Source organism: Rhododendron vialii, chromosome 2a, assembly GCF_030253575.1.
Source record: "Rhododendron vialii isolate Sample 1 chromosome 2a, ASM3025357v1".
NCBI lineage: Eukaryota > Viridiplantae > Streptophyta > Magnoliopsida > Ericales > Ericaceae > Rhododendron > Rhododendron vialii.
The window spans coordinates 4,746,565-4,774,349 of record NC_080558.1 but is presented as its reverse complement, the minus strand read 5'-3'; the positions used below and the strand labels follow the sequence as shown (position 1 = coordinate 4,774,349).

At 43.3% G+C, this 27,785-nt stretch overlaps 3 protein-coding genes and 1 long non-coding RNA gene across 5 annotated transcripts in view; 2 read left to right on the top strand and 2 right to left on the bottom strand.

The window, feature by feature from the left end:
• The window catches only part of LOC131316984 (uncharacterized), a 104,882-nt gene that overhangs the window by 17,579 nt on the left and 59,518 nt on the right, over positions 1-27,785 (top strand). The window lies entirely within an intron of this gene.
• On the top strand, positions 74-2,034 carry LOC131315546 (uncharacterized). Its single transcript, XR_009196809.1, has 4 exons — positions 74-287; positions 633-800; positions 1,437-1,555; positions 1,670-2,034. It is a non-coding gene; the product is annotated as an uncharacterized LOC131315546 (long non-coding RNA).
• Positions 4,714-8,509, bottom strand: LOC131315539 (protein FAR1-RELATED SEQUENCE 4-like). 2 transcript variants are annotated; one of them, XM_058344649.1, is made up of 3 exons: positions 8,440-8,509; positions 5,252-7,712; positions 4,714-5,170 (listed from the first exon to the last, which is right to left on the bottom strand). In XM_058344649.1, the coding sequence occupies exon 2, from the start codon at positions 7,476-7,478 to the stop codon at positions 6,687-6,689; it is 792 nt and encodes a 263-aa protein (XP_058200632.1). In that variant the 5' UTR covers positions 7,479-7,712; positions 8,440-8,509; the 3' UTR covers positions 4,714-5,170; positions 5,252-6,686. The 2 variants fall into 2 exon arrangements, with proteins under 2 accessions (XP_058200632.1, XP_058200633.1); XM_058344650.1 differs by having other exon boundaries at positions 5,258-7,712.
• Positions 26,437-27,305, bottom strand: LOC131315544 (uncharacterized). The gene is made up of 2 exons (XM_058344656.1): positions 26,559-27,305; positions 26,437-26,466 (listed from the first exon to the last, which is right to left on the bottom strand). Exon 1 carries the CDS (start codon positions 27,264-27,266, stop codon positions 26,838-26,840), a length of 429 nt encoding a protein of 142 aa, XP_058200639.1. The 5' UTR covers positions 27,267-27,305; the 3' UTR covers positions 26,437-26,466; positions 26,559-26,837.

Sequence of the window (27,785 nt, the reverse complement as noted above, 5' to 3'; positions counted from 1 at the left end):
CAGCTGGAAAAAAAAAACGCTGAAATTTTAATTTTGGAACCAAACCCGACCATTTCGGCATTTCCTCTTCCCCCAAACCACCATCTGCGAAACGAGCACAGAGACGGAGTGAGGAGGACGACCACCGGCAACATCCACCCCACCACTGGCGACTCCCACAAGCCTCACCCTCCACTTCCGGCGACCACCACCAGTTTCACCCTCCACTTCCGGCGACCACCACCAGCAAGAAAAATCTCCTGGGCCCAACAACGACACCACCACCGGCGCCCTTTCCGACAACCAAGGTCTCGTTTTCTCTCTCTCTCTCTCTCTCTCTCTCTCTCTGGGTTGTTGATGACCCCTACGATTTCAGTCAATTCCAGCCATTAATTTCTCTGTAACTTGTTCAAAGCCAAAAAAATTAGGGCTTTTGAAATTGGGGATTTTTTGTTCGAACCCTAACTATAAGATTTCTGCTTTCTATATGCATCAAACAGTCAAAGATTTCTGCTTCCGATATGCAAATTTTTGGTTCGGCCATCATCATTGTATTCAGTTGGGCATGAACATTTGAAATTTTTGGTCCGGTCATCATCTAGTTCTAGCATGAAATAAGTTGATCATATCTCCCTTGTATTGGTTCTTTTTAGTATGGATTTCCTATATATTCCGCAAAGGCCGTGCGATTTCGAATGTGAGATCCCTGGTCTCCTATTGGAATAGGAAATGATTCAGGAGATGAATTTGACGCTGGTAATGAGTCCACTGACAGCCCTTTCATATGGACATATACTTCACTAGAATTCCCAATGGCTCAGGTGAGTTTAACAATTCATGAGAGTGGCTTACATTTCTTTGGTAAGGTAAGACAAAAGACTGGGAGGAAGTCAAAGGGAGAAGAAAGAGGGAAAGGTTAAGACAGCTTCACCTTGGTGTTCTTTGAGGAAAGCAAAGGAGGAGAAAGGAAAAGATTAGGGTTAAATCTCTGGGGAAATTTTGAAGTGATTTATGTTTTATTTTTCCTTCAACTTTCTCATCTTTTAACAATACCCACATGCAATTATCGAAACGGATAATGTTAAAACTGAAGTAACTCCTTTATGCTAACCTTATTAGTAGAGAAAAGGCTTATTCGCCATCTGCATGAAGGTTTGGACGGTTATCTTCCCCCTTCGTGTATAAATATTCTTCACTAATGTACATTCTGTATGGCATGGTCTTTGTTGCAGCATAAGTTAACATGTCTTACCATTAATTGTAAAAGGTTATATGACACTGGGAAACTGATGTTATGTTAGTTTCAACCAAACTGAAAATAATATCATGAAGATGCTATGTTTGGAATGAGCTGCAGTGTTATTTAGTTCTATTCCTCTATATTCCTATTGCCTGTTACTATTTAGTGCCTTATTTCAAAACTAATTAGCTTGAGATGCCTTTCTCATGGATATTAGGAGAATTGACTGCAAAAGTTCAAGCTTCCAAAACCTGTTCTTTGCATAGGTGGAATTGTGCAAGTAGAGCTGTTGGGTAGGGTGCAGAAATAAGAAATGGACAGTTTATACTACATATGGTTTAGTTTGTCAAATTTTGGGTTGACCTATGTCCTTGATGTTGCTTTGATTTTGATGTTCCTACTCTACATGTGTGCTGTTGAATTTGTTGCTTGTCCCTTTGTCATTTTCAGTTTACTGGAGCTACCACTTTATTGCTCATGCATCAAATGCGTCTTATCAGCATTGGCAGCAGATGGGTGGAGTAAGCATTGGAGATCCAATAGTTGTGGAACTGCTCGAGGGCATGGAATGCTATAAGATGGAAAGAGAATTAGGTTTCCGCAACTCAAACAAAGAAGTAAAGATGCTGAATCATTTGGTGGCAAAGAAGAGTAGAATGATTTGATAGCAAAAAAAATGGAGATGTAATTAGTAGGCCTATTTGTCCTACAATTGAAATACTAGAATGTAGTCTATTTTTGTTTTGCAAATGAGGTTTAAACCATTAGAGAGGAGAATGTAATCTTATTTATTTGGATGTAAATGATAATTAGCATGAGAATGACTATCTGGAACTATATGGTTTATGCTTTTTGTTGTGACTGGATAACTTGACACTGGATTTTGGTTTGTGAATGGTGATTTAACATGAGAAATGCCTGGCGTGGGCTTGTGCGTAACTTGATGTTATTCTTGTTGTTATTCTTGTTGTGCTAATCGAGACGCGAGACGTCGGGCTAGGACCAAAAATAGGGGAGACTCTGCCGAATTTTTTTTCAGAACTTACCTTTGGGATTTGGTTTTACATTCTACCAAGTCTATACTTGACTAAAAACCATACTTCCATGTGCTATAAACTAGCATTACTTCCATACTTGTAGGTGCTAAAAATCATACTTCCATTTTACATTCATACTTCCATGTGCTTCTAATTACAATTTCAGAATGAACCAACAACCAAAAAAAAAAAGCATCATTATACTAGAAATCTATCATCCATATATGCTGTAGACACCCCATTCTGGACTGTCCAGATAACGTTATTTGTCGATCTTTTATTTTCTCAATGATGATTATAGTCAAGAACAGTCTGAGGATGACGATGGTGTTTGAGCTTTGAGCGTCCCGAACCCCTTTCAAACCCGTTTCAAACCTTTCAAACCAGAGCCAAACAGCCCCAGCAAAACCCGACTGGCTTACGCTAGTACAATGCTGACGCATGCTAGTTAGCTGCCACGTGTCGGTCATCGACCGTTGACCCAGCTTTTACTGGCGCACGCCAGTCAATACATGGCGCACGCCAGTCAAGCCCAGTCAAATCAACTTTATTCAGCCACATGGACGAGACTTTTGTGCCACCCTGACGTCGGCTACAGTCTCCCTGATGATTACTCTCGGCAGAGACGCTCCCTCTCTCTCCTCCACCCCCCATCAAGGCAAGTCCCATGCATTTAATGCATGGGAGGCTCCCTTCCTCAAACAACCAGCCAAACAAGGCCTTGGTCCCAACTGATCGCAGCCTCTCTCCTCTATAAATACCCCCCTTGCATTCATTTGCAAGGGGTTAGACACATTAAAAAGCAAAAGGTCCTCTTCCCCTCTCTTCTTGCTCTCTACCTCTCTTCTTCCATTGAAAGAGAAAGGAAGGCAACTCATTTCCATACACCCACTGATGTCCAGTCACCATACAACCTCCATCTTCAACCTCTAAAGCTCAATACCATCCCCAAACCTCAACGCAAAAAGGTATACCACCTTTGTGTTCCTTTCTATTTTCAGCTCCTCAGGGGGACCAGTAAGGCCCAGGCTAGTAAGTAATACTAGTCCTGGCCTTAAACTGGTAAAATATAACGATCGTATGAGGTGAGACATGGCGCACGCCAGTATACTTATGCCGTACGCTAATCATGGCAGTACGAGCACTACTGGCGTGGGGATCATGGATCGTCATTTCTGTCATTTCTCATTTATGTCAATCACCCTCGCATGATAATAATCACTTTACTGCTTTCTGTACGATTAGAACTGCTTAGTTGTAACGGTTAATGCTTATCTATCATCCGTTTAGAAGGCCTCTGGGATCCTTCTGGTCATACTCCAGAGCCCAGATGATGTAAGGCCAAGCATTGGATTAGGGTCAAACTGGCGCACCGTTGTCCACAACTGGCGTACGACAGTTTGTCCCAAGATCCAGTGGCTGGCCCCTGCATCTTAGCTTAATCTCGGCCTATTTCCTGTCCCCACACTGTTTTTGGGGTATTCTGTTTTCTTTCGTGGCTTAAACCCCTTTCATTTGTCTGTAACTATGTATGTTCAGTTCTATTGAACTGCGTGGTTTGTCCTGGGTGTGCGCTGGTCCCTTTCCAAAGCCCAGAGGATTGCCTGCAAAGACTGAGAAGCTATATAAGTGGAGTACGCCAGCCTGATAGTGGCGTGCGCAGGTTGTACTGGCATGCAGTGGCTCGACCAGTGCATGCTGGTATAAGGCCTATTCATGTTCTTACTGGGCAGCGTACTTCAGTTCATTCGGGTTGCTCAGTGCTTGTTCTCAATCTATATTTAGCATTGAAAATCAAGTCATCCATAAAGTATTTTGTCACATAATTTGCAATTTGTTACAGCTTTAATCCCCATTAACTGTACCCCTGCCCTAACTGGCCGAAAATGATCAAATGAGAGAAAAATGCAAATGTTTTACAAATAAAAATGCATGAGTAGAGACCGATCTCCGGATTGGGCGGGAGGGGTGCCATAAAACCCTTCCCCTCTCGTAAACTGGCTCCCGAACCTCAGATATCGAAGGTGACGACGGACCGGTCTATGCCTTTTCAAAATCCAACAAACGTGGCAAACGTTTCGAGTTCGGTTCCTTGGGTATTTCACCGCTAAAACCCGAGTGGCGACTCTGAATCGAGGCGTTTCGCAGCGCTCTTTTCCGAAGAAGGGCCACCCCCAATCTTTCAAAAGAAACACCCCCAATCTTTCAAAAGAAACACGAAAAAGTGAGCGTTTTTAGGGCGCATGCCCACATATGCTTAAACTAAAAACCTATCATCCACAAGACCAAGACCAAAGGCACCAATAGTAGCATTAAACTTAAAACTACAAACAAACATTAACTGGGACACGGAGCCGTGTCCGGCACGCTTGCGATACGTATCAAGAGTTCTATTGCATACCAGATATTCCATTTCATACAACATTAGAAAAATAACAAAGTGCCAGATTCACACCATGAAGCAAAAATTGAAATGCATACATTATAAATTAGTTTCTAACAAAATACAAGAAACTCCCTACATCAACAAGCAAGTCTTTTACGTTTTGCTGCTATCCCTTGCATTCAACATTTCTGTAAAAGTGATTTGTCCTCCTCTCCAACCCTGCCCTTGACTTTCCATTAAACTTGATTGTCCTCCTCCCCAAACTTGACTACTCGTGATACTTGATTGTCCTCTTCAAACTTCACTATTGAATAAACTTGGCATGTTGCTTTGTGAAGTTGGAAAGTTGTTAAAAAATTGGTCAAAGCCTGCTCCAGTTCCACCTTGTGCCATATTTGGAAGGATGGCTCCGCCTTGTGCCATACTTGGAGAAAATGGGAGGATAGCTCCGCCTTGTGTCATAGTTGGTCGCATATGATGCGGCATCATGTTGGGCCACAGAAATTGCCCTATGTAGCATGGGTAACTCTGACAAAAAACAATAAAGTCTAACATAAAACACAATAAATGGATTATAATACTTACTTAGCAAAAAGAAAGGTTTCTTACATTTACATTTCCAACACTCTCTTATGTCCCAAACATATGGGTATCCACAATCTCCTCAACCTCTTGAAATTAGTAAAAGAATATAACTAATAAGCATTCAAGATAGGTATATGTATATAAAAAAAAGCAACAAATGAATATAAACTTATACCTTCGCTTTTTCATTAGATAATGTCTTATTTTTTGGTTCTCTTTTCTTCTTACCAATTTTTCAACAAAACCTTGCTTTCTTTTAGACGGCGGTCTCCCTTTTCGACGAAGAGGTTCTGGGTCAAGGATGATCTTACTCTCTTTGGAAGCTAGAACTTCATCTCCAAGTGAAAATGGATCATTAGGAGTATCAGAAACCATATTACTTCCACAAATAACCGAAGATTCAACCAACACTTGTTTTAGCTCCCGAAGCCGTCCCATCACCGTACCTTACTTCTCTTCACAATCTTCTGCCAAATCAGCAACCTCATTAAAGAGATTGCACATGTTGTCATACCGACGTGCTTCAATTGTCCTTGACGAGTTATCGTAGTTGATTCGAATTTTGGTGCGGACCCTTTTCACATCTTTTCTCCATCTTCTCAAGACATACTTGTCAGGTACTCTTTGAATTCCCCTATCATGGAACACTATCAATTGATGTCTAGACATCATTCCTTTAGATTCAAACAATCGACAATTACAATTGGCTTCATTGGTCTCACCATTAAAATCAACGATAAATGACACACGTTTTCTCCTTTTCTCTTCTCCATATGTAACCCATTCTTTTACCTCATACTCTAACCAAACATCATCATTTATTTATTTTTCATAAGAACACTTAAGTTTCCCAACAAATTCACCTTGAAACTCTTTCGCCTTCGCATTCGTGTAAGCATTTTGAAATTGATTCTCTATCCCATCTTCAATTATGCATGGGATGTAAGATTGCGAACTTTTTGTATCTTCATTTTTTTCATTGTCCACCTTTCTTGCCAATGCATTCTCATATTACTCTACAAATTGCTTCAAGGTCGTTTTCGAATTGATGTAACCGTCAAAATAAGAATTCATACTCTCACTTCTCTGTGTGGATGACATTCCCGCCCAAAATACATCTTTGACAAAAGCCGGCACCCATCGAGTCCTCTCTAAGTACAATCCATGTAACCATTCATTATCTTGAAGTTCGTACTTTTTGATGAACATCTCCCAAGCATCCTCAAATTCTTCTTTTGTAATTGAATCATAAATCACACTTTGCAAACAAGGTGAAAATTGATTTATATGCGTCGTACTTTTCCAACTTTTCTGGCACCTTTTTCAAGATGTGCCATATGCACCACCGGTGTCGGGTGTTAGGAAATACGTCTTCTATAGCATTCTTCATGGCTATACATTGATCGGTAATAATCGCTTTGGGAGCACAACCCCACATGCATGTCATCCAAGTCTTAAATTACCACGAGAATGATTTGGTGTCTTCATGAGATACGAGTCCACATCCCAATAATATCCACTGACCATGATGATTGATGCCTACAAATGGAGCAAAAGGCATATCATACTTGTTTACCAAGTATGTTGTGTCAAATGTCACAACATTACCAAACTCCTTACAAGCTGCCCTACTCCTTGCATCAGCCCAAAATACATTCCTCAATCGACCCTCATCATCCAAATCCATGGCAAAAAAGAAGTCAGAATTGTCGGCTTTCATCTTCATAAAATAACTATGCATCGCCTCAGCATCTCCTTCAATAAGTAATTTATGTCGCTCTGTACTCAGAAAATTTTGACAATCCTTCTGATTATATGGAAGGTTATCATGCCCCCTCGCCTGAATCTGAAGTGAGTCATAAGTCTTGTACAACGGAATCCCGGCTTTATCATTCAATAAGAGCTTCCTTTTTACATGTTCATCAAGAACCCTATTGCTTTTGTAAAACTTGGACTTTCTCGGGCTATATTCATGATTGTGCTCCAAGGCAACCCGATTTAACCTCCACTTTCCATCAGGGCATATAGCAAAATTAAGGCGAGCCGGACACTCAATTTTTGTTTGTGGCCGTGGTTTGACCAGATTGGTTGTATTGACCTTTGCCTTTCCATCGCGACAACATTGAAAAGTAACATTCCTCAAGTTTCCATCTCTTCCCTTCTTGTTAATTCTTTTAGCCACAGCAAACCCATTTTCTTTAGCATATCTTGAGTAATATAGATAGGCATCATTTGGTGTGTCGAATATCATTCCCTCCTTTGGTTGCTCAACTCTGTCTTCAAAATTTTCTGTTTCCTCCTTTCCATCTTCATTAGTACATATCTCATCACACTATTTTTTAGAAGAACCACTCGATACCTCTTCTTCATCTCCATTGTATCCACTCCATACCTCCTCTTTCTCATTAGTATCTATCTCATCTTGATTCGATGATCGAGGAAGCATTGTCGAAGGAACAGAATCTGACGACATCGGAAACATCACCTACATGTTCAACAATTAACTAAGGTCGATAAGTATTATCACAAGATAGAACACCAAATCAATAAAGACTTCATGAGATAGAGGGCCAAGTCATGCATCATTTTGACGACAAAATTAATTTTTTCACCAATAGGCATCTATAATTTCAGTTAAACAACATCTCTAATTTCAGTTAGACAAGAAACCCTAACTTCAGTACATGCATTTTTTCATCTTTCAAACCATTTAGCATACAATTGGACTGTACTGCAGTTACTCAAGGAACAAATTAAACTACTCTCAAAACAGAACTGATCATAATCAAAACGTTAATCGTCACTGTAGTCATTGCAATTCTAGATCAAGCATGGAACTTACACACTTTTTAGCTACTCCAAAAAGAACCAAAACAAGGGAGATATGATCAACTTATTTCATGCTAGAACTAGACGATGACCGGATCAACAATTTCAAATGTTCATGCCCAACTGAATATAATGATCATATTAAAAAAAAAACTGAATATAATGATGATGGCCAAACCAAAAATTTGCATATCGAAAGCAGAAATCTTTGACTGTTGATACATATAGGAAGCAGAAATCTTATAGTTATGGTTTGAACAAAAAATCCCCAATTTCAAAAGCTCTAATTTTTTTGGCTTTGAACAAGTTACAGAGAAATTAAAGGCTGGAATTGACTGAAATCGTAGGGGTCATCGACAACCCAGAGAGAGAGAAAACGAGACCTTGGTTGACTGTAACGGTGCCGATGGCGGTGTCATTGCTGGGCCCAGGAGATTTTTCCTACTGGTGGTGCAAGGCGAGGGGGTTGCTGCCCCAAGGGGGGCAGCAGCGTGCTGCTGTCTCGGGTTTTCGGGCCCACTCCGGTCTCGCTCCGATGATCGGAAACGTTCACTTTGTAGAGCTCGTCGAGTAGACTATCTATGTAAACAATCAGCTTAATTGGATATCATTAAGTACCTGATCGGAGCCCATATAGCTCTCGGTCCATGGGTTACAGTGGATTTGATCCAGTGTTTCAGATCCATTCTTTTTAAGATAAAAAGGTTCCGATCAGGTACTTAATGATATCCAATTAAGCTGATTTTTTGCATAGTTATTCTACTCGACGAGCTCTCCAAAGTGAACGTTTTCGATCATCGGAGTGAGACCGAAGTGGGCCCGAAAACCCGGGACAGCAGCACGCTGCTACCCCCTTGGGGCAGCAGCCCCCCCGCCTCCCTGGTGGTGGTCGCCGGAAGTGGAGGGTGAGGCTGGTGGTGGACGCCGGAAGTGGAGGGTGAGGCTGGTGGGAGTCGACGGTGGTAGTGGATCTCGCTGTAAAAGGTTTTATCACACTGGCTTTGAACAATACCATTCTAAACCCTTTTCGTTCTGTTTGGAGGGAAAATTAAAATTTCAGCGTGCTTTTTTTTTTTTTTTTTTCCTTCAGTTGCTGATGCCTGCCACGTCACCATCGGGAACAAAATCGGGACAAATGGTCGGGATGTATAGACTTATTGCTAAAAGATACTCCCTCCGTCCCATAATATTTGTCCGGTCCGCAAAATAAGGACGTAAAAATAATACAATTTTTACAAGAAAAATTAAAAGTTTTTTTAACAATTTACTAAATATTAATGAGTTCTTTTAATTCATGAAAAAAATTTGAATGCATTATTTTTGAATCTCCGTTTTACAAACCGGACAAAAAATTTGGGACGGAAGAAATAGTAAAAGATAATAGAAAAGTTCACCAGACAGTCCAGACCCATCACCACGCGTCCTCATTTCTTTTCTCACCAGACAAAGTCAACGCTACTAGAATCAAATATGGTTGTTTTGAGAACAAAAAAATGGTTATTTTATTTTAAAAATGGAAGATGGGTAGGGAACAGCAAGTCTACACTTCCCGATCGGAAAATCCCGATCGGAATTTCGACGCTCCGCCGGGAGCACTCCGTTTATCGGACGGCCGAGCCGAGCCGTCCAAAAGTTTTTAAAAAAAAAACTAAGTGGGCATTGGCGAGAATAAACGGCATCCGACATGTGTAAGTTGCCGATCCAAGCACTCCATTTTTGTATTTGGATCGGCCACTTACACAAGTCGGATGCCTTTTATTCTCGCGTTGGCCCACTCGGTTTTTTTTTTAGAATTTTTGGACGGCTCGGATCGGCCGTCCGATGGCCGAAGCGTGCCCGGCGGAGTGTCGAGATTCCGATCGGGATTTCCCGATCGAGAACTGTAGACTTTCTGGGTAGGAAACGCATCCTAATTTTTTCTTTTCTCACCAGACGATCGAGACCCATCACCAGACGCGTCCTCATTTCTTTCACCCCAGACAAAGTCAACGCTACTGGTTATTTTGAGAATAAAAAATGGTTATTTTAAATTTGGAAGATGGGTAGGAAACGCATCATCATTTCTTTTCTCACCAGACGGTCCAGACCGATCCATTTGATCTTAGAGCATCTTTAATTCAATACTCTATTTGAGAGTATTAAAATAATTTATTTTATTCATAAAGTGATATTAGAGGAAATCACTATTCTTATTTACTTAAACCACAAACCCTCTATTTTTCCTTTTTAAATTTTCCTCCAAAATTAACCTCTACCAATTCCTTCCAAAATTAACCTCTGCCACAATAAAGCAAGTTTCCCTCCTGTTTTTTATTCCAATTTTGTAGAAGTTAAACACAAGTCCTGTAGAATTAAGTTGATGTTGTAGAAGTGCAGACAGTGTTAAAAGATTGACATAAACGTGCAAGGGTGAAAGGATATGGTTAACATAAACAAAAGCTCATAAGGATACAAATGCCATTTTAAAAAGTGAATAGTATTATAGAGGAGATCTTCATATTTTCTCTCATTCTCTAAATATGAAGGATCAAAATCTCATCCTCTCAAATAGATGAGGTTTGAGAGGATGGATTGAAAGAGTTTCATACTCTCAAATAGAGGAATAGAGCATGGGTTGAAGATGCTCTTAGTAGTATTCGTTTCTCCGTGTTTTCCTCACTTTCCAACCAAATTAGAATTTGCGTTGCCAAATTTTGCTGCTTTTGTTTCACTTGGGCTTTGCGACGAATTTCAGCTTTTTTAATTGAGAATAAATTATTCACACCGTCGATGTAAATATTTGTTTCCTCTAAATCAATTACATCGTGTCACATTGTAAAACAGTGATCCCAATCAATAGAATATGGCGACGTGGCGTAATGTAATTGATTTGGAGAAAACAAATGTTTACACCGGCGGTGTAAAAAATTTATTCTCTTTCTTTCTTTTTTTTTGATAGGCAAAAAATTTATTCTCTTTTCTCTCTTGTTTCACCTTTTGAGTTATTAGGCGAAATACTCTCTCAATGTCGTGTGTGCGAGAATACATATGATCATGTTGAAAAATCATTATTAAAAATATGTTTAATGCTGAATGATCTAACCATGCATTAACAAACTCAAAAAATATATGTTGTATACATGACCATATTAAAAAATCATACTAATAAAAAAGAAAATGATATTGGCACTCCAAAAATTGATGCAAGCACTCCAAAATCAATGTAACTCCAAAATCATTTTCCTTTATTTTTTGAAGTGCCTGCATCAATTTTTGGAGTGCCAATATCATTTTCCAATAAAAAAAACCTATGAAATCTTGATCTGCGCTGTCTATCAATATCTTCATCGGTAATTTGTCTTTATCATTGACTGAACTAGACAAATATTTTCTTTTTCGTTGGTGTAATTTATTGTTCTTTATTTATTGAGGTTCTTGCTCTTCCAAAAAAATATAAAATTTCTTACGATTATATACTTTTGACGTCAAATTACCTGCAACGTTGGTGAAAATGCCATATGTATTATATCCGGTTTTATTGCATTATTCGCTAACCAATAACATCGGTGATGTTCGTCATTTTCGCATATTAATATTGACAACCTTATTAAATAAGATTTTTCACACTCACATAGTTTGCCGATCCAACCATAATGCTGCTTGTGGGATCGAAAAGTTAAGTGAATATGGAGTATTTTCGACTTCATTCGCAAGAGAAACCATACACGAGCTGACAGATTCGAGAAACACCTCCCGAAACACAAAATTGCCCAAAAACCTTACGAATGACACAAAAGGGACACGAGATGGAAAAACATGACTCTATTATGTCCCGGACTGAAACCGACACCTCCGTACAGTCATATTAGGTCACCATGACTTGTACGGCCTGAGAGAAATAGACACGAACCTTTGGACCGAGTTTCGAACTCCCGAAATGCTCATTTGACCTTGAAACGGGCCACCGAGGGCTCAAAAACCTCGTTAAACACAATATCTCGAATCCGATGCTTGGATATAGTTGCATATGCTCATAGTGACTTGCCGGAACCATAAAAGTGGTAAAAGTACCCTTGGAATAGGAAGCGACCAAAATTGGACAGTAGCTGGTGCAATCTGTCAAAATGCAGGCTGAACCATCGCGCGAGGGAGTGAGTATGTCGCGCGATGGAATGGGATCATCGCGCGATGGTTGGGCCGTGCCAGGCCACCTTTATTTGACCATTTCGGATTTTTAGGACGACCAAGCCTTGTCATCACCCTTTAACTGCTCAGAGTACTTCAGGAGGGGCAGTGCAGAGATGCCTTCACTTTGGAGAAGAGAATGCCACGTTGCATGGATATTTGCACTGGGAAAGGAGAACATTTCACGTATTCTGTCTATAAAGAGGCCAATGCTTTGCTGATAAAAGGCATTCCTCCCACAGTTTGAGAGTCCCACAATAAGCAAAATGGCAAATAATCTTCCGGCCTTGATTAGCCCATGGCTTTCAGCTTTTGTTGCTGGAGATTGGCTGTCATTCCGGTTTCACGGGCTGGCCGCATTCCGTTTCCTCCGCAATGTGAGGGTCCGTCCTGAGTTCCTGAGGGCAGCCCTACAATTCTGGGACCTAGAGGTTCACGTGTTCAGGTTTGGGGTTAACGAGCTGTGCCCAAACCATGGAGGAATTCCAAGCATACCTCCAAGGAGTCACCTCGAGCGTGATTGTCGTGCCGCTTTATAGGAAAAGCATGCCAAGGCTCTTACAGTCAAGTCTTGGCATCACCCGGGGAGCGGCCGAAAGTTTGCTAACCGGAGGGCAGATCAACATCATGCGCCTAATGGAGTGGTATGGGCCAGAGGGGGACATAGAGAATATAGCCGTGCAAGCTCGACGTCGATTTGCTCTGGCAATCGGCGTGCTAGCCGCTTATTTACTGGTATCTCCGAATGGGCAAGTCAGCCCCATGCTGGTGAGCGTCGCCGCTCAAATGGGTGCTCGAAGAAATGTGGTACCACTGGTTCTGGCAGAGACGCTCATAGGTTTGGATTCGGTTTCTTCCGGCCAAACAGACGTGTTCGGCGGTAGTCCACTACTACTGCAGGTTAGCTTAGTTCTCACTCAGCTCACCTTTTTTCGGCCTTCACACGTTCTGTTTTTACCTCATCTCTCAGCTAGGGCTATATCGAAGCTCCTCACTTGTCTTTTCTCTCAAGCTTTATGTAACTTCTCACTTGTTTTTCCACTCACGCAGCTGTGGTTATCCGACAAATTGGGATTGCTTACAGCACCGGAAGCAAACTGGCATCATTTGCCCGGCCGAATGCATCAGCGGGGTATGATCTATCCGGAAATGTCTGAGCATCAATGGTGCGCATTTATGAGAGAAATGCTGCCGAACGAGATCACATGGCGGCATGAAGCCTTAAACATTCCAGACATGGCCCTGAGTTCTACAGGTTTCGAGAGAGTAGTGATAGCTGGGCTGACCACTTTCACGTTCTACGTCCCCGGACGCATCCTTCGTCAGCTAGGAATGAGCCAAGGACTCCACCGAGCTGGGACTGAAGATATCCAAGTCCTTGCTTTCACTGCCCAAAATCTGAGAGGATATGAGCACAACTGGGGCCTGCGGCAACTCGGAGGAGCTGACCCAGACTTCAGTACAGAACTTACGCATCGATATCAAACATGGCTAAGAAGGGAAATCGCAAGCAGGCAAAACAACAATTGACTTCTGACGAACCCTGATGATCTAGAATAAACCGTGAGCCTGTTAAGGCCTCGAGCACTTTATTCTGTTTTTATGCTTTACTCTTTTTAAGACTGCTCAGCCTGTGTAATAGAAGTTATAATTTGAATAAAAATGAAAGTTCGAGAGTTTTTCCCTTTTGATCCAAGTGTTGAACCGCCGTGTCACCCAAATATCAAGTCAACTTCTGGTAACGGGAAACCGTGGATCAAGTTGATGGATTGTGACCGAATCTCACAGAGAGATTGCCTACGTATTCCTTTTCAGGGAATCAGGTCAGCACGTAGTTCAGGCTAGGGTTCACTCGAGTATTTTAGCTCTCCTTTTACGCTCTAAATTTTGCCTAGTGCTGCCACTTCGGGTTTTCAGCCTAGCGAGCTTTGATTGATGCCTATTTATTTTTGCCTAAACCGCCTTCTCAGGTTTTCGGTCTAGCAGGCTTGCTCTAATTTTTGCTTGGAACCGCCCACCCTTATGGTTTTCGGCCCAACGAGCTTCTCTCAGGGATTGTATCGTTTGAGTTGATCCAGGTTAACCACAGAGCTGAATTCGTTGCCGTCGAGATCGATGAGCTGAGCCGCTCCCCCAGAAAGGATGGTCTTGATGATGTAAGGTCCGGAACGCTTGGGTCGAAATTTGCCGCGTGGGTCAAAAACTGGCGCCCGAATCTCTTTTGCGACCATGTTTCCTTCGACCAAGTCTCTAGACTTCACTTTTTTGTTGAATGCCCGGGCGATTCTCCGCTGATACCCTTGAACATGATACAGGGCCCGAAGCCTCCTTTCATCAAAAAGCATGAGTTCAACAAATCTTCCACTGAGCCATTCAGATTCTGAGAGTTTCGATTCTACCATGATCCTCAAAGATGGCACCTCAAGCTAGAACTGCTTCCATCCCGTAGACCAAGGAATAAGGGGTTGCCCCCGTTGATGTTCGAATCGACGTTCGATAACCCTAAAGAGCTAACGGCAGTTGCTCATGCCAGTCCCTGGCGGACTCTGTGGACTTCTTGATGATTGTCTCGACATTTTTGTTGGCCGCTTCAACTGCTCCATTTGTTTGGGGACGATAGACCATTGAGTGATGGATTTGGATCTTGAATTCTTCGAAGAGTTCCAGGACCCTGCCTTTGAAATGACTCCCGTTGTCTGATACAAACGCTTGCGGAACCCCATATCGGTAGATGATGTTTTTCCTGATGAAGTGAGCAACTTGAACCGCCGTTAGGGTTTTATAAGATTCGGCCTCCACCCATTTGGTAAAATAATCTATCGCCACGAGGATAAACCTATGACCATTTGAAGCAGACGGTCTAACCATGCCGATGACGACGATGCCCCATACAGAGAAAGGCCAAGGCGAAGCCATGCCAAATAGGTTAGAGGGTGGAACATGCATTAGATTAGCATGAATTTGGCATTTGTGACATCGCCGCACGTAATCCACACACTGAGATTCCATAGTAGACCAGAAGTAGCCTTGGCGCAAGATTTTCCTAGCGAGCATGACGCCGCTCATATGAGGGCTGCAGACCCCCTCATGGATTTCTTCCATGATTCTGACGGCCTCGGTCCCATTGACACAGAGCTTGTGCATCCCACAATGAGATCTCCTGTATAACTTTCCCCCACAAATGATGTACTGGGCAGCTATCCTCCGCAATGCAGTCTGATCCTTTTTAGAGGCCTCGGCCGGATACGAACCACTCTCGACGAAGTTCCATATGTCATGGTACCAGGGTAGGCCATCATCAACATCATCGATGGCGTTGGCGTATTGATAAGCGAGGCGGTCCCGTTGTTCGATTAAGACTAGGCGAAGTTTGACTCCCAAAGGTAATTCGACCATGGAAGCCAAGGTCGCGAGTGCATCGGCAAACCGGTTCTTCAAACGAGTGATGTGGGTGAAAGTCACTTTGTTAAAGCGAGGAATTAGCCCCTCCAAATCCTAATGATAAGGTTTCAACCCCTCTTCACGCACCTTCCAGTCCCCATTGGCTTGAGATACAACGAGATTGGAGTCACCGATGACTTCGAGCCGTTCAACGCCAAGCGTGAGGGCAGCCTCCATACCCACGATACAGGCCTCATATTCAGCTTGGTTGTTTGTAATATCGAAGTTGAGTTTGAATGCAAGCGGAATATGAGAACCGTCGGGGGCGACTAGCAAAACCCCGATCCCAAATCCTTTCTGATTGGCCGCCCCATCGAAGTAAAGAGTCCAAACGTCTTCGACAACTGTTAGCACTTCCTCATCTGGGAACACAAAATCTGCATCTTCCGGTCCATCTACAGGGTGATCAGCCAAAAATTCAGCAATTGCTCGTCCCTTCACCGACTTTCTCGTGACGTATTCGAGATCGAATTCTGCCAGGAGGAGCAACCAACTTGCTAACTTACTAGTGAGGGCTGGTTTCTCAAACAGATACTTGAGTGGATCCATTCGAGAAATCAATTTCACTGGGTAAGCCAGCATGTAGTGTCTCAACTTCTTAGAGGCCTAAACCAAAGCTCAACACGTTTTTTCCAAGGCGATGTAGCGTTCTTCGGACCCAACCATTTTCTTACTTAAGTAGTAAACGGCCTTCTCAACTCCCTGGCCCCCCTCTTGAGCTAGCAAGCATCCCATGGATGTAGAACTCACGGATAAGTAAAGAATCAAGGGCTTTCCAGGCACTGGTGGCATCAAGACAGGCGGGTTTTGCAGATAGTTCTGGATGGACCTGAAGGCCGCCTGACATCTGTCCGACCATACGAACGGGGTGTCCTTCTTGAGTAGACGAAACATCGGCTCGCAAGTTAAGGTTAACTTGGCGATGAATCTGCTGATGAACTGAACCTTCCCCAAAAAGCTTCGCACTCCTTTTTCAGTCTCTGGTGGCTTCATTTCAAGCACCGCTTTGATCTTTGATGGATCGACCTCAATCCCGCGCGAAGTGATCATGAAACCGAGCATCTTGCCTGCCGTGACCCTAAAGGTGCATTTCTGTGGATTGAGACGCATGCGAAACTTTCGGAGCCTCTCGAAAAACTTCCTCAATACAGGAACATGCCCTTCCCGAGTTTTTGACTTAGCAATCATGTCGTCCACGTAGACCTCAACCTCTTTGTGCATCATGTCGTGCAGAATGGTCGTAGCGGCTCTCTGGTAGGTAGGACCAGCATTCTTCAAACCAAACGGCATGACCAAGTAACAATAAGTCCCCCATTCAGTGATGAAAGTCGTCTTCTCACGGTCTTCCGGCGCCATAAGAATCTGGTTATATCCGGAGAAACCATCCATGAATGAAAGTAGGGCGTGGCCCGCCGTATTGTCGACCAGTACATCGATATGTGGCAGGGGAAAATCGTCCTTGGGGCTTGCCTTGTTCAGATCCCTGAAGTCCACGCACACTCGAATTTGTCCATTCTTTTTAGGAACTGGGACAATGTTGGCAACCCATGTGGGGTATTGAGAGACCATGAGAAATCCGGCGTCGATCTGCTTAGTGACCTCCTCCTTGATCCTCTGTACCCAATCCGACCTCATTCGTCTCAACTTCTGCTTCACGGGTTTGGCATTTGGCAGTAAGGGCATTCGATGCTCCACTATTTCTGGGTCGATGCCGGGCATGTCTCGATGGGACCACGCAAAGACGTCACTGAACTCTGAGAGTAGTTCTTTGAAATCGTGATGTTCCTCTGGGGATAAAGTGGAGCCCACCTGAACCATTCGGGGATCATTCTCGTCTTTCAAGTTTATTAAGACTATTTCTTCTTTTAACGGCTGAGCATGCCTTTCATCTTCCCTTTCGATGAGGGCACGGATTTCCTTGGGAATGTCCCCATCGAAATCTATCCCTTCATCGTCGGGGTCGACACAGTTTATATAAAGATCATTCAAGTAGTCAGAAGAGGATTCCTTCATTTCATAAGACCCTACAGGGTCGCCAAGTACAAGGGAATCAAACTCAAAGTAAAAGCCATGACGTGGAGGGCCAAGAGGCACAAACTCCGACTCAGAGCTAGACTTTGACTCAGACGACTCAACAGACTCAGTGTCAGACTCCGATACATCATCAATGCAAGTTAGGCGTGGTTTGAAAATGCAATTTTTGAGGCTACCATTGGCTTTTGTGATGAGGGAGAGGGGATCCTTGAGGTCGTCTGAACCGAGCATGAACACTTCGGCCTCTTCAGCTTCCTTGGCCAAACCCACTTGGGAGAATTCATAAAACAGCTGCTCCAAGCTCCCTTGATCAAAAGACATCAGCCAATCAGTCTTCAGCTTAGGCTGGCTAAGCTTCCTTTTGAACTCCGCCCTTGCTGGTTCTTCATCACTAGAGGACAAAGTGTCATCAGCGAAAACCTCAAACCCAGGCAGCAACTCCCCAGTGACTGAATCGACAAAAGGCTCAGGCTGTCCGGTGTAGACATCATTCCCCACCTTGTGCACAAAGTAGCTGTCGGGTTCACCATAGAGAGATCGAGGTTTTCCCGTGCATTTCCTTCTTTTGGCATCCTTGGTAGAGGAAGAGTACCCCAGACCAAAGCGGCCCTCGCAGGAAGGAAAGGCAGGGAATTCCGGGATCCCTTGTTGGTGAATCCCAAGACCAAGACCAGGTAGATAGGACATCTTCCTCATGATGTCTAAAGCAACAGAGCTTATGATGAAGTCCCCATCCACGTTGATGGCCAAAACCGAACCAGAAGTGTCAAAAGAGAAACCCCCGAGATCAACATCTTCGTCACCGTGCGCTATCCCTAGAACGGGTGTGCCATCTTCCTTAAGCGGGCGAATGCCCGAGTCCCCGCAGATAGTCAAAGTTCCGGTAGGGAGTCCCAGCATAACCTTTTGATGAAGAGTAGATGGTACAGCCATGATGTCAGACCTGTGAAGCCACGGCCTTCCCAACAGAAGATTAAAGGTGGCAGGGATGTCGACCACATGGAACTCAACGTCCATTTCAAAGCCCTCTGCATCCAGCTTAAGCATAAGCGTGCCCTCGACCACGCGACGAGTGCTGTCGTATGCCTTAACAGCCAGATTGGAAGGCGCGAAGTCTTTCTTGGCTAGCTCCAAGCGGTAAGCCACTCTCAACGGGCAAACATTGATTGTCGATCCGTTGTCGATCAGAACAGTTGGAATCCAGAGTCCCTTACACTTAACAGTGATGTGCAAGGGGCGATTGTGATCAACCCCTTCGATCGGTAGATCCTTGTCAGTGAATACCACGGTGTGCTTAGAAGTAGGCGGGAGAATTATAGCTATCATTGCTTCAGGCGTGACATCCGGTTGGATCTCAAGGCGAGAGAGAGTATGGCAAAACTTCTGACGATGCTTGCGGGAAGAACAGATTAGTCCCCAGAGTGATATAGCAGCAGGAATCCGCTCCAGCTGCCTCTGAATCATGTCATCATTCGGGGAGCTGGGAGGTGCCTCAAACGGTGCAGACCTTGAGAAAGCAGAAGGTTCGTTCCTTTGGTTAGAAAAATTGGACGAACTCCCGGTCTGTAGATTGGTAGGCTGAAAAATTCGTCCACTCCTCGTAACGTTGAGAACGTTCTCTAGAGAGGGTATCACTTGAAGGTCTTGACTGTCATTCCACAGATCAGCAGGGACTTCCCCCAATTTGCGTTTTCCTTTGTCAGAAGGCGGTGGGGCTATAGGTACTTCCACACTTAGACCAAGGTCTCCTATCTTAATCCATTAATCAAGTTCCATGCTATTCTATCAATTCAACAACTAAAGATAATAGCAATAAAACTAAAGAACTCGAACGCGAGGATATACGTGGAAACTACTTAGGGTAAACTCACCCTAAGCATAAAACCATGGCCTAATCTACCAAAATGCTATAAATCAAAAGGTTTACAAAGAGAATACACATTAGGAATTACCCACAAGCCTCTTATGACACCTAACTCCGCTCTTTGATATAGCTCTCCGAGCCCCTTCTTGATTCCATAGCCACCACAAGTTCACCACCTCGATCTCCGGGTCAAGCTGGCTCCGTAATCATCCGGCCATGTAGAGTCATAGGCAACAATGTATGGATTTAAAAAGGAGATAAAGTTTTTGTGAAAAACAAATCAACCTAGAGAGAATACATTGAATATTAGAGTATTTCTCTAGGATGACAAAGGATGATCAAATACTCAATTTAGATAATCTCAAATGCATAAGCACACAAGGGATATGAGTGAAATTGATTTTCTCTCTCTAAAGTGGGCTAATGCAAGAGTGGGTTGCCCTAAAAGAGTGAAAATTCGGAATATATATGTGCTGAACCGAAACCTAGAGCTAGCCAATGAGAAACAAACACGTCGGGCGCTAACGCGCTGCTGGGGCGCTCTTAGGACACGAGCTGGCACTAGCGCGTTGCTGGGGCGCTCCGCGAGCGCCAATCAAACTCTGGCATTTAAAATTAAATCAAAAAATCAAGAACACTTTGAATGGCACCACCAGAGGGCCCTAGCACTCTTGGGGCGCATACAAGAGCTAGCGCGCTGTTAAGGCGCTCCGCTAGCACAGCGTTCTGATCTCTTTAATGCCTTAGAAAAAATTTCTCCATCACCCACCAATGCAAACAAAGAAAACTAAAGCCATGGAATTAAAAGGCGTGGTTACTGTATTGAAGTTTATGAATAAAACTTAGAAGAGATGCATGGAAAATATTACACTAAATGCATATGAATGCATATACCTCTTTTGAACACAATCTGAGCATCCTTCTAGGCAAGAGCTTCTCAATAATTCTTCATTCACCGGGCGGAGTATCTAGACAAGATAAAATAAAATCTCTCTCCCAAACCCAAATGAAAAAAGAACAATACAGACTCCAATGGTTTTGACAAAATCCGGAAAATGTCAATCATACTAACACAGACAAGTCTCGACGAGCAAGATTATTTGAAGCAATTGAAACTCGAGGACGAGTTTTCTCAAGCCCGGGAGAATGATGCAAAATGAAAAGATTATATATTATTTAATATATATATATATATATATATATATATATATAAAGTTCCTTATTTTTGTTTTTATTTATTTTGTTAGAAATTTTGCAATTATAGAAATAAGTGTTTACATTATTTAGTTTATTTAGTTTCCTTTTAAGAATTATTTGATTAAGAAAACTCAATTCTAACTTTGGTAGTTTCCTTTTTCTTTATTTCCTAGTGTGTAAGATTTCTCCTACTATAAATTAAGTTGTAAGCCTTAGGGCTATTCAGTTTTTGATGATTAATAAAATTATAATGAGTGTTCTCTTTTATGCCAAATTCTTTGGTATTCTACGGAATCAACAAAGTGTTTGATGCCTTTATTCCTGGGTATTCTTTGACTAAACAGGTTTAGAGAAGGATTTCGATCTCTGGGTATTCGTTACGAATCAACGGATTCGGACTCAATTTAGTAGTTCCGTTCTTCATTAGCTTCCGCTGCATCAGTTTCTCCTACTATAAATTAAGTTGTAAGCAAAGTTCTGAATACCGTACCGGCAAGAGTACCGATTTTCTTACTGGTACGGTCAAATACCGGTACCGGTCAAATACCGGTACCGTTTCGAATTTAGCACAATTACCAATATATAGTTATAAATACATTGTATTTTTTAGAACTGTCATTATATAACTCTCATCTAGTAAATCTAAAATAAAATAAAAAAGAAGAAGAGGATGAACACACCCATAACTATCAAAACTTGAGAGTTAAAATTTTATTCCCGTAAACAATTTTGGGCTCACAAAAATAGAAAAAAAGTAAAAGAAAAGAAGAAAAAACCTTTCTCAATTAACCATAAAATTATATTTTTTAAATTCTTAATAACATCCATGCATTTTTTTATCAATTCTTTTTCACTGACCATAAAATTAAATTACGTTCTTTACTTTAATTTTGTATGCAACAAAATACAAAACAAATAGAAAAGGAGTCTTTTTGGATTATGTGAAACTCAACCAAAACTCCACATTTTCTAGAGAATTTGGAGGGATTGGGTCTGATATTACTCCACCTCACCCACCCACCCATTTTCTTTCTGATAGTAACAAGCGTGTCTCTCTCTCTCTCTCTCTCTCTCTCTCTCTCTCTCTCTCATGGTGACGACAACGGTATTATTTTGAAGACAATTAGTACAGAGATCAACGATTTGCACACACCATGACGACGACGATGGTGGTCTTTTTTTTGAAGATGGTGGATGTTCAGATCTAGTGACTGAAGAGGTAGATTTACAGGTCAAGAATAGAAATTTTCTTCCCCTCTTTCACAGATTTGAAGGGATAGACTGTGTCTATGTTTTTTGTTGCTTCATCTCTCTCTCTCTGGTTGTCATTTGGAGTTCTGTACCAGTTTAGCAAAATACCGCCCGAAATTTCCGGTACCACCGTCTCGCCCGGTATTGTCCGGAATCGCCGGTACCGACCGGTAACGGCCGGTATTGTATGATTGAAGTACCGTTTTATCTCCAAACCGGTACGTACCGGCCGGTACCGGCCAGTACGGAACGGTATTCACAACTATGGTTGTAAACCTTAGGGCTATTCAGTTTTTGATGATTAATAAAATTATAAAGAGTGTTCTCTTTTATGCCAAATTTCTTTGGTATTCTACTGAATCAACGAAGTGTTTGATGCCTTTATTTTTGGGTATTCTTTGACTAAACAGGTTTAGAGAAGGATTTCGATCTCTGAGTATTCGTTACGAATCAACGGATTCGGACTCAATTTAGTAGTTCCGTTCTTCATTAGCTTCGGCTGCATCACTAAAGAAGAACCAAGAGAGTAAAAAAGCTGGAAATTGTTGCAAAACCCAAGTAGAAGAAAAGAAGCAGCAAATTTTGGCGATGCTGATCCTAATAATTCGGTGCGAAACGAATTCTTTGAATTTGGGTTTGAATCCTAGACCTCTAAGATCATTGAATGGATAGAGAGAGAGAGAGAGACAGAGATGATGATACGGCGAGAAAGCGAGAGCGGCTTTGATGAGGAAACGAACGAGAGACTCCAAATGGTGAAGTAGTTGATTCTGCAACTCTTAGACCGTCACAGCCGCTTTAATAGACGGGTTTGATATGATAAAGATTCAAATGAAACACCCCCATAGGATTAAAAGATTCGTGAATTTCCCAAAGGATTAAAAAAAGATTCAAAAAGTCGGAGCAAATGAGAACACACGGCACATTGAGGGCGGTTTGGCTTGTTCGGAGCAAATGAGAACAAGCGAAAGGCTGAGATTGTGGAGGTCTAAGACAGTTTTCGAAAATGAGTACCTTAATATCTTATCACTTAATGTGTAATTCCTTCTTAAGGGGAAAAGATGCATCCATATTAATGATGCAAGCACCACACTGAATAATTTTTCTAGAGATCAACGATCCCGACATCCCGTGATCCAACTTTATTTTCGCTTTTCGTTTTTTCCTCCATTCCTTTTTATTGGGTCATTGGGTCAATGTATCAAGGGTGCTTTCACTAATCAACAAGTTATGGACCAAAACTTTTTAGTTTTGTCAATTTTATAGGCTTTGAGCTCATAACTTTTAGATTTTTATAGTTTGAAAAACTAATGTGGCAAGTTTTAGCTATTCAATTTTGATTATGTCATTGTAGATCTCTACGTTGCTAACCTTGGCAACCCCTTAAATTAACAACCAAAAGATGATGTGGCAACTTTTGACTATCCACTTTTGGTTATTCCACTACGGATGCTCTTGGTTTTGAGCCAAAATTTTCTATAGTATTGTTTTGTTTAAGAGAGAGGAATCAAAAAAGTAAAAATTACAACTTTTACACAAATATTTTAAAAAACATCCAAGGAAAAACACAAAAAGTTGGTTTTTCAGACTTATCCTTGGATATTTTAAAAAATACTTGTGTAAAAGTCATAATTTCTGTGCGTCTATTAACCACCAATTATTTGTTTTCTGTCAACAAAATAAGTTTATTAATCAGTGAGAGAGTTACTAGTATTAAAGGGATCAACGAGCATGAGGCATCACAAGAGGAAGATGACATCCCAACTATACAGAAATAATATTGGTACTGACGGGGTTGGTACCGAAATCGTAGGAACGGCCGCGCCGGGCCGTCTCCTGCCACCAGACGGCCGATCCGAGCCGTCCGAAAATTCTATAAAAAAAAACGAGGGGGCCCACGGGGGAATCAATGGTATCCGAGGTGTATAAGGTGCTTGATCTGAGCACCCTTTTTTCGTGTATATATGTATATTCGCGGATATACATATATACACGAAAAAAGGGTGCTCGGATCAAGCATCTTATACACCTCGGATACCATTGATTCCCGTGAGAGTCCCCTCGTTTTTTTTTTTTAAAAATTTTTGGACGGCTCGGATTGGCTGTCCGGTGGCCGGAGACGGCCCAGCGCGGCCGTCCCTACGATTTCGGTACCGACGGGGTCGGTACCTGTAGCATCACTCCCCAACTATATACGTAAGCATAAAGCATCCCAACCCCGGCCAAATCATGTATTAACCACCAATTGTTTTGTAGCCGTTGGATATTGATGTAATTGTGAAAAGTCAGCTAGCTAGCTCGTTATGCTTCCTGCAGAGAATGCCCAATACATTTGAAACGTACTCTTGCCTCAACTTTTGGAATCTCTTGACTCTTGGATGTCATTAATTTTGTCGAGCTGGTTCCTATGGAGTAACTCTCGACTGTAAATGAACCTAGCCTAGAATGGCAGGCATGGGCAGCTGCACTATACTTCACAGAGGGTTCGCTGGAACCCTCGGAAATTAAAAAATAGGCTAGTGTTGGTTTTGCCAAAGATTTGTTTCATCAGTTATTACTTCGAGTTTTGTTTACCCTTAGGTCATTTTGTATATATATGACCCCACGGAAGCACCCCTTTTATCCAAGTTCGGGTATTTTAGGTTTTGACTTGTAAATGTCCAATATTTCATTCCCTCGTATCCTCGTATCCTGACCGTATCCTGGGGTACATTTTCGTTTTTCTCTGAGATTAGTTCTGTCTGCGCGTATGTGTGCGTTTGTGAACAGTCTCGGTACACTATCAATGCAAGCATGGTGTTAGTGGCAAGCGTTTATTTATTCTAAGTTCATTACAAGAGTAAAATAAACCGAAAATGCAAATTTTGTAGCTAATCCATAATCTATCCATGTCAAAGTAACACTACTGTGCGTGCAGCGCTTCGGCCACTCAAAATCATCATGTCAACGCGGGCACACTCGCCCATCAAGTCAAAAAGGCACACAGGCCCTAAAAACATGTATCAAGTATCAACTAAGGCACCCCGGCCTTCCATCTATCTACGCGGGCGGGCAGGCCTAAAAGCAAAATCAAGATGTGGAAAGAGAAATGAGGCTTCTTAATAGCCCTCAGCCCTCTCCGAACCAATCACCATCTCTGTCGTCGTCGTCGTCATCGTCGTCGTCTCTCTCTCTAGGATCCTGTCTAAAATCAGGATCGTCAGCTGAGTCGTCTGAGCCGCTGCTGTCAGGCGCCTCCTCTTCTTCTTCTCCCTCCTCTTCCTCTTCCTCCTCAGAATCCTCGGGCAGGATCAGCCGCTTCTTGCGGACCGACTCGTCTTGCGAGGGCCTTTTGCGCATCTTCAATTGATACCTCTCCTCTGCGCGCACCACGGCCTCTCGGGCCGCCTCCTCACTCGCAACAGGTGGTTGTACGCCCCGTGTCTGTGGTCTAGTAGTAGGTGGAGGAGCAGGAGTCCTAGTTGCTAGCTTCTTTTGTGGAGGCTCTCTCGCGCTTTTTCTCCTAGGAGCCGCCCGTCCCTGTGTCTGCATTGTAAAATTTTGCACATTTAGTATATATTCTATGTGTTGTATGTTTGCAGACAGGTACAATCAATTTCAAAGTTGACGGCAATTATAGTATACTATGTATCGAGCGAAGCATGCATATGTCAAGTATCGAATGCAGGAATGTATCATTTTCTGGGAAATATACCTGAGACCCCTGAGCTGCCGGTGATGGGTAGCGCAAGTCCAAAGGCAAGCCACTTGCCGCCCGCCTTATCACATTCTCCAGTGCAAGCATACGCCGAACGGCCTCGTTCGCCCACTGATTGGGCACCTGCAGGAATGATTTGAATATAAGCAATGGCGCAATGTTTCAAGGTTTTATGGAAGTGCAATAATGAAGGATACAATGTCTTACCGGCACGATGACGGGCGCTGGCTCAACTCTGGCAGGAACTAGGTGTAGCTCGGCCGGATTGCCCTGAGAATCCACCACAGCTATACGCCATGTCAACTCTGGTGGCCCACCCCTCACAGGTCCACTCGGACCCCGCCTCGCGCGACTCTCACCACTGCTCTGCCTCACAGTGATGGCTCTCATCTCCTCAGCAGCTCCACGGGCCTGACTCCGTACTTCCCTGAACTCTCGTACTCTCAATGGCCCCGCCAAACGCTCCCTCTGGTAGACTGCATAGTCCATGCTGGGACGCAAGTAGCGTGTCAAGTCGGTGTCAGGCCGCGTGAAGATCTCTAGCTCGGCCAACGTGTACTCCCCTGTGTGTGAAGCCCGTGGTGGAAGCGGTCCGGGCACCTGGAACCCAGCGTGGCCAAGTGATTGGCGTGTCACTCGGTCACCCAAGTACCACTGCCAACCGAAAGCCGACTCCAGCAGCACTCTGCTCGCCGTCACGGCCCTGCTCCTGGCCAAGTACTCAGGCTCTGACTCTGCCACTCTCCAAGGATCCCACTCTACCTGCACAAGCAAGCAATGCAAGCGTCGGTCAGCGACAGCATTAAAGCAATAAAAAGGGATGCATATTTCTATTTGATAAAGTCATGTCATACCTGTGAGGGTCGGAGCTCGTCTAGGTATATCCTGAAGCCGTTCAGGTCACCTCTCCCTCTTTTCTCTCCCATGTTCTTCTTGCTCCAGATGTGAGCACGCGGGAGGATCCCCAAGTCCAGGCTCTTCGTCACTGGACGACACATGTTCAAAACCTCGTAGACCCAGAGCTGCACAGTTATTGAAGTTCAAATCGTTAGTGCAATGCAGGAATATTTTTGAGCAGTTTATGTATTCAAACAGATAAGTATATAATGGAAATGTACTTTACTCTATTATGATCATACCTCCCAAATCCGCCAGTATCCGGCAGTGCTCATCTCAGTCCTCGACGAGTCCCCCATGAAGCCATAAGCTGCACCAAGCGCAGCTCCTCCCCAGTCAAAGCGTGAGGCCGTCCTCAGATCCCTCAGTGCAGGCAAGTACGATAGGTGGACCTTGCTACGCCTGTTCGGGTACAAGGTAGCACCAAAAAGGTACAACAGGTACGCCCGGGCCATCTGCTCCGCCTCCTGCTCGGTCGCCACCTCCTTTGCAAGGTACCGGGTGAACTGTCCATATCTCGCCATCCCCTCCTCAACCTTGGGCACCTCTCCCAAGAACCACTCCAAAGCCGCCTCGTCCTCCTGAATGCCCGAGTCAAACGGGATAGGATCGCCTCCAACCCTCAAACCAGTGATCGCTGCAAAGTCCATGGGCGTCACTGTCATCTCCCCGAGTGGCAGGTGGAAGGTGTTGGTGGTATCCCTCCACCTCTCTGCAAGCGCAACCAAGACCGCATGGTCATTTCTGGCCGGAGTCAGGGTCTGTATGAACTCCCCGAAGCCTGCCTCGTCCACCAACTGCCTCACCCTCTCAGGCAAACCCTGGTACAACGCTAAGGAGCTGCAGGCGCCCCCAAAACCTCGGATGTCTCTCTGTCTCGCTCTCTCCTGCATTAGACACAGAAACAAGCAACAGGGGATATATTAGCATGTGAAGCTTTCATTCTCAAGTTCTAGGTAATCAATACAACTTGGCAGTAGATGGTTGGTTCAAGTTATTATGTCGCATGCATGGCATTCAACGTGAAACTATAGTGTCACTATTCGAAACTACTTCAAAGGATTACACTACGTTCCTCGGTATTTAAGCACATACATTGTATTAAATTTGCAATCACAAAAGGAAATGAGGGATTCTCAGAAATTTACCTCAGCCCAGCTGCTCGAAATGTGGGTATCGGGGTC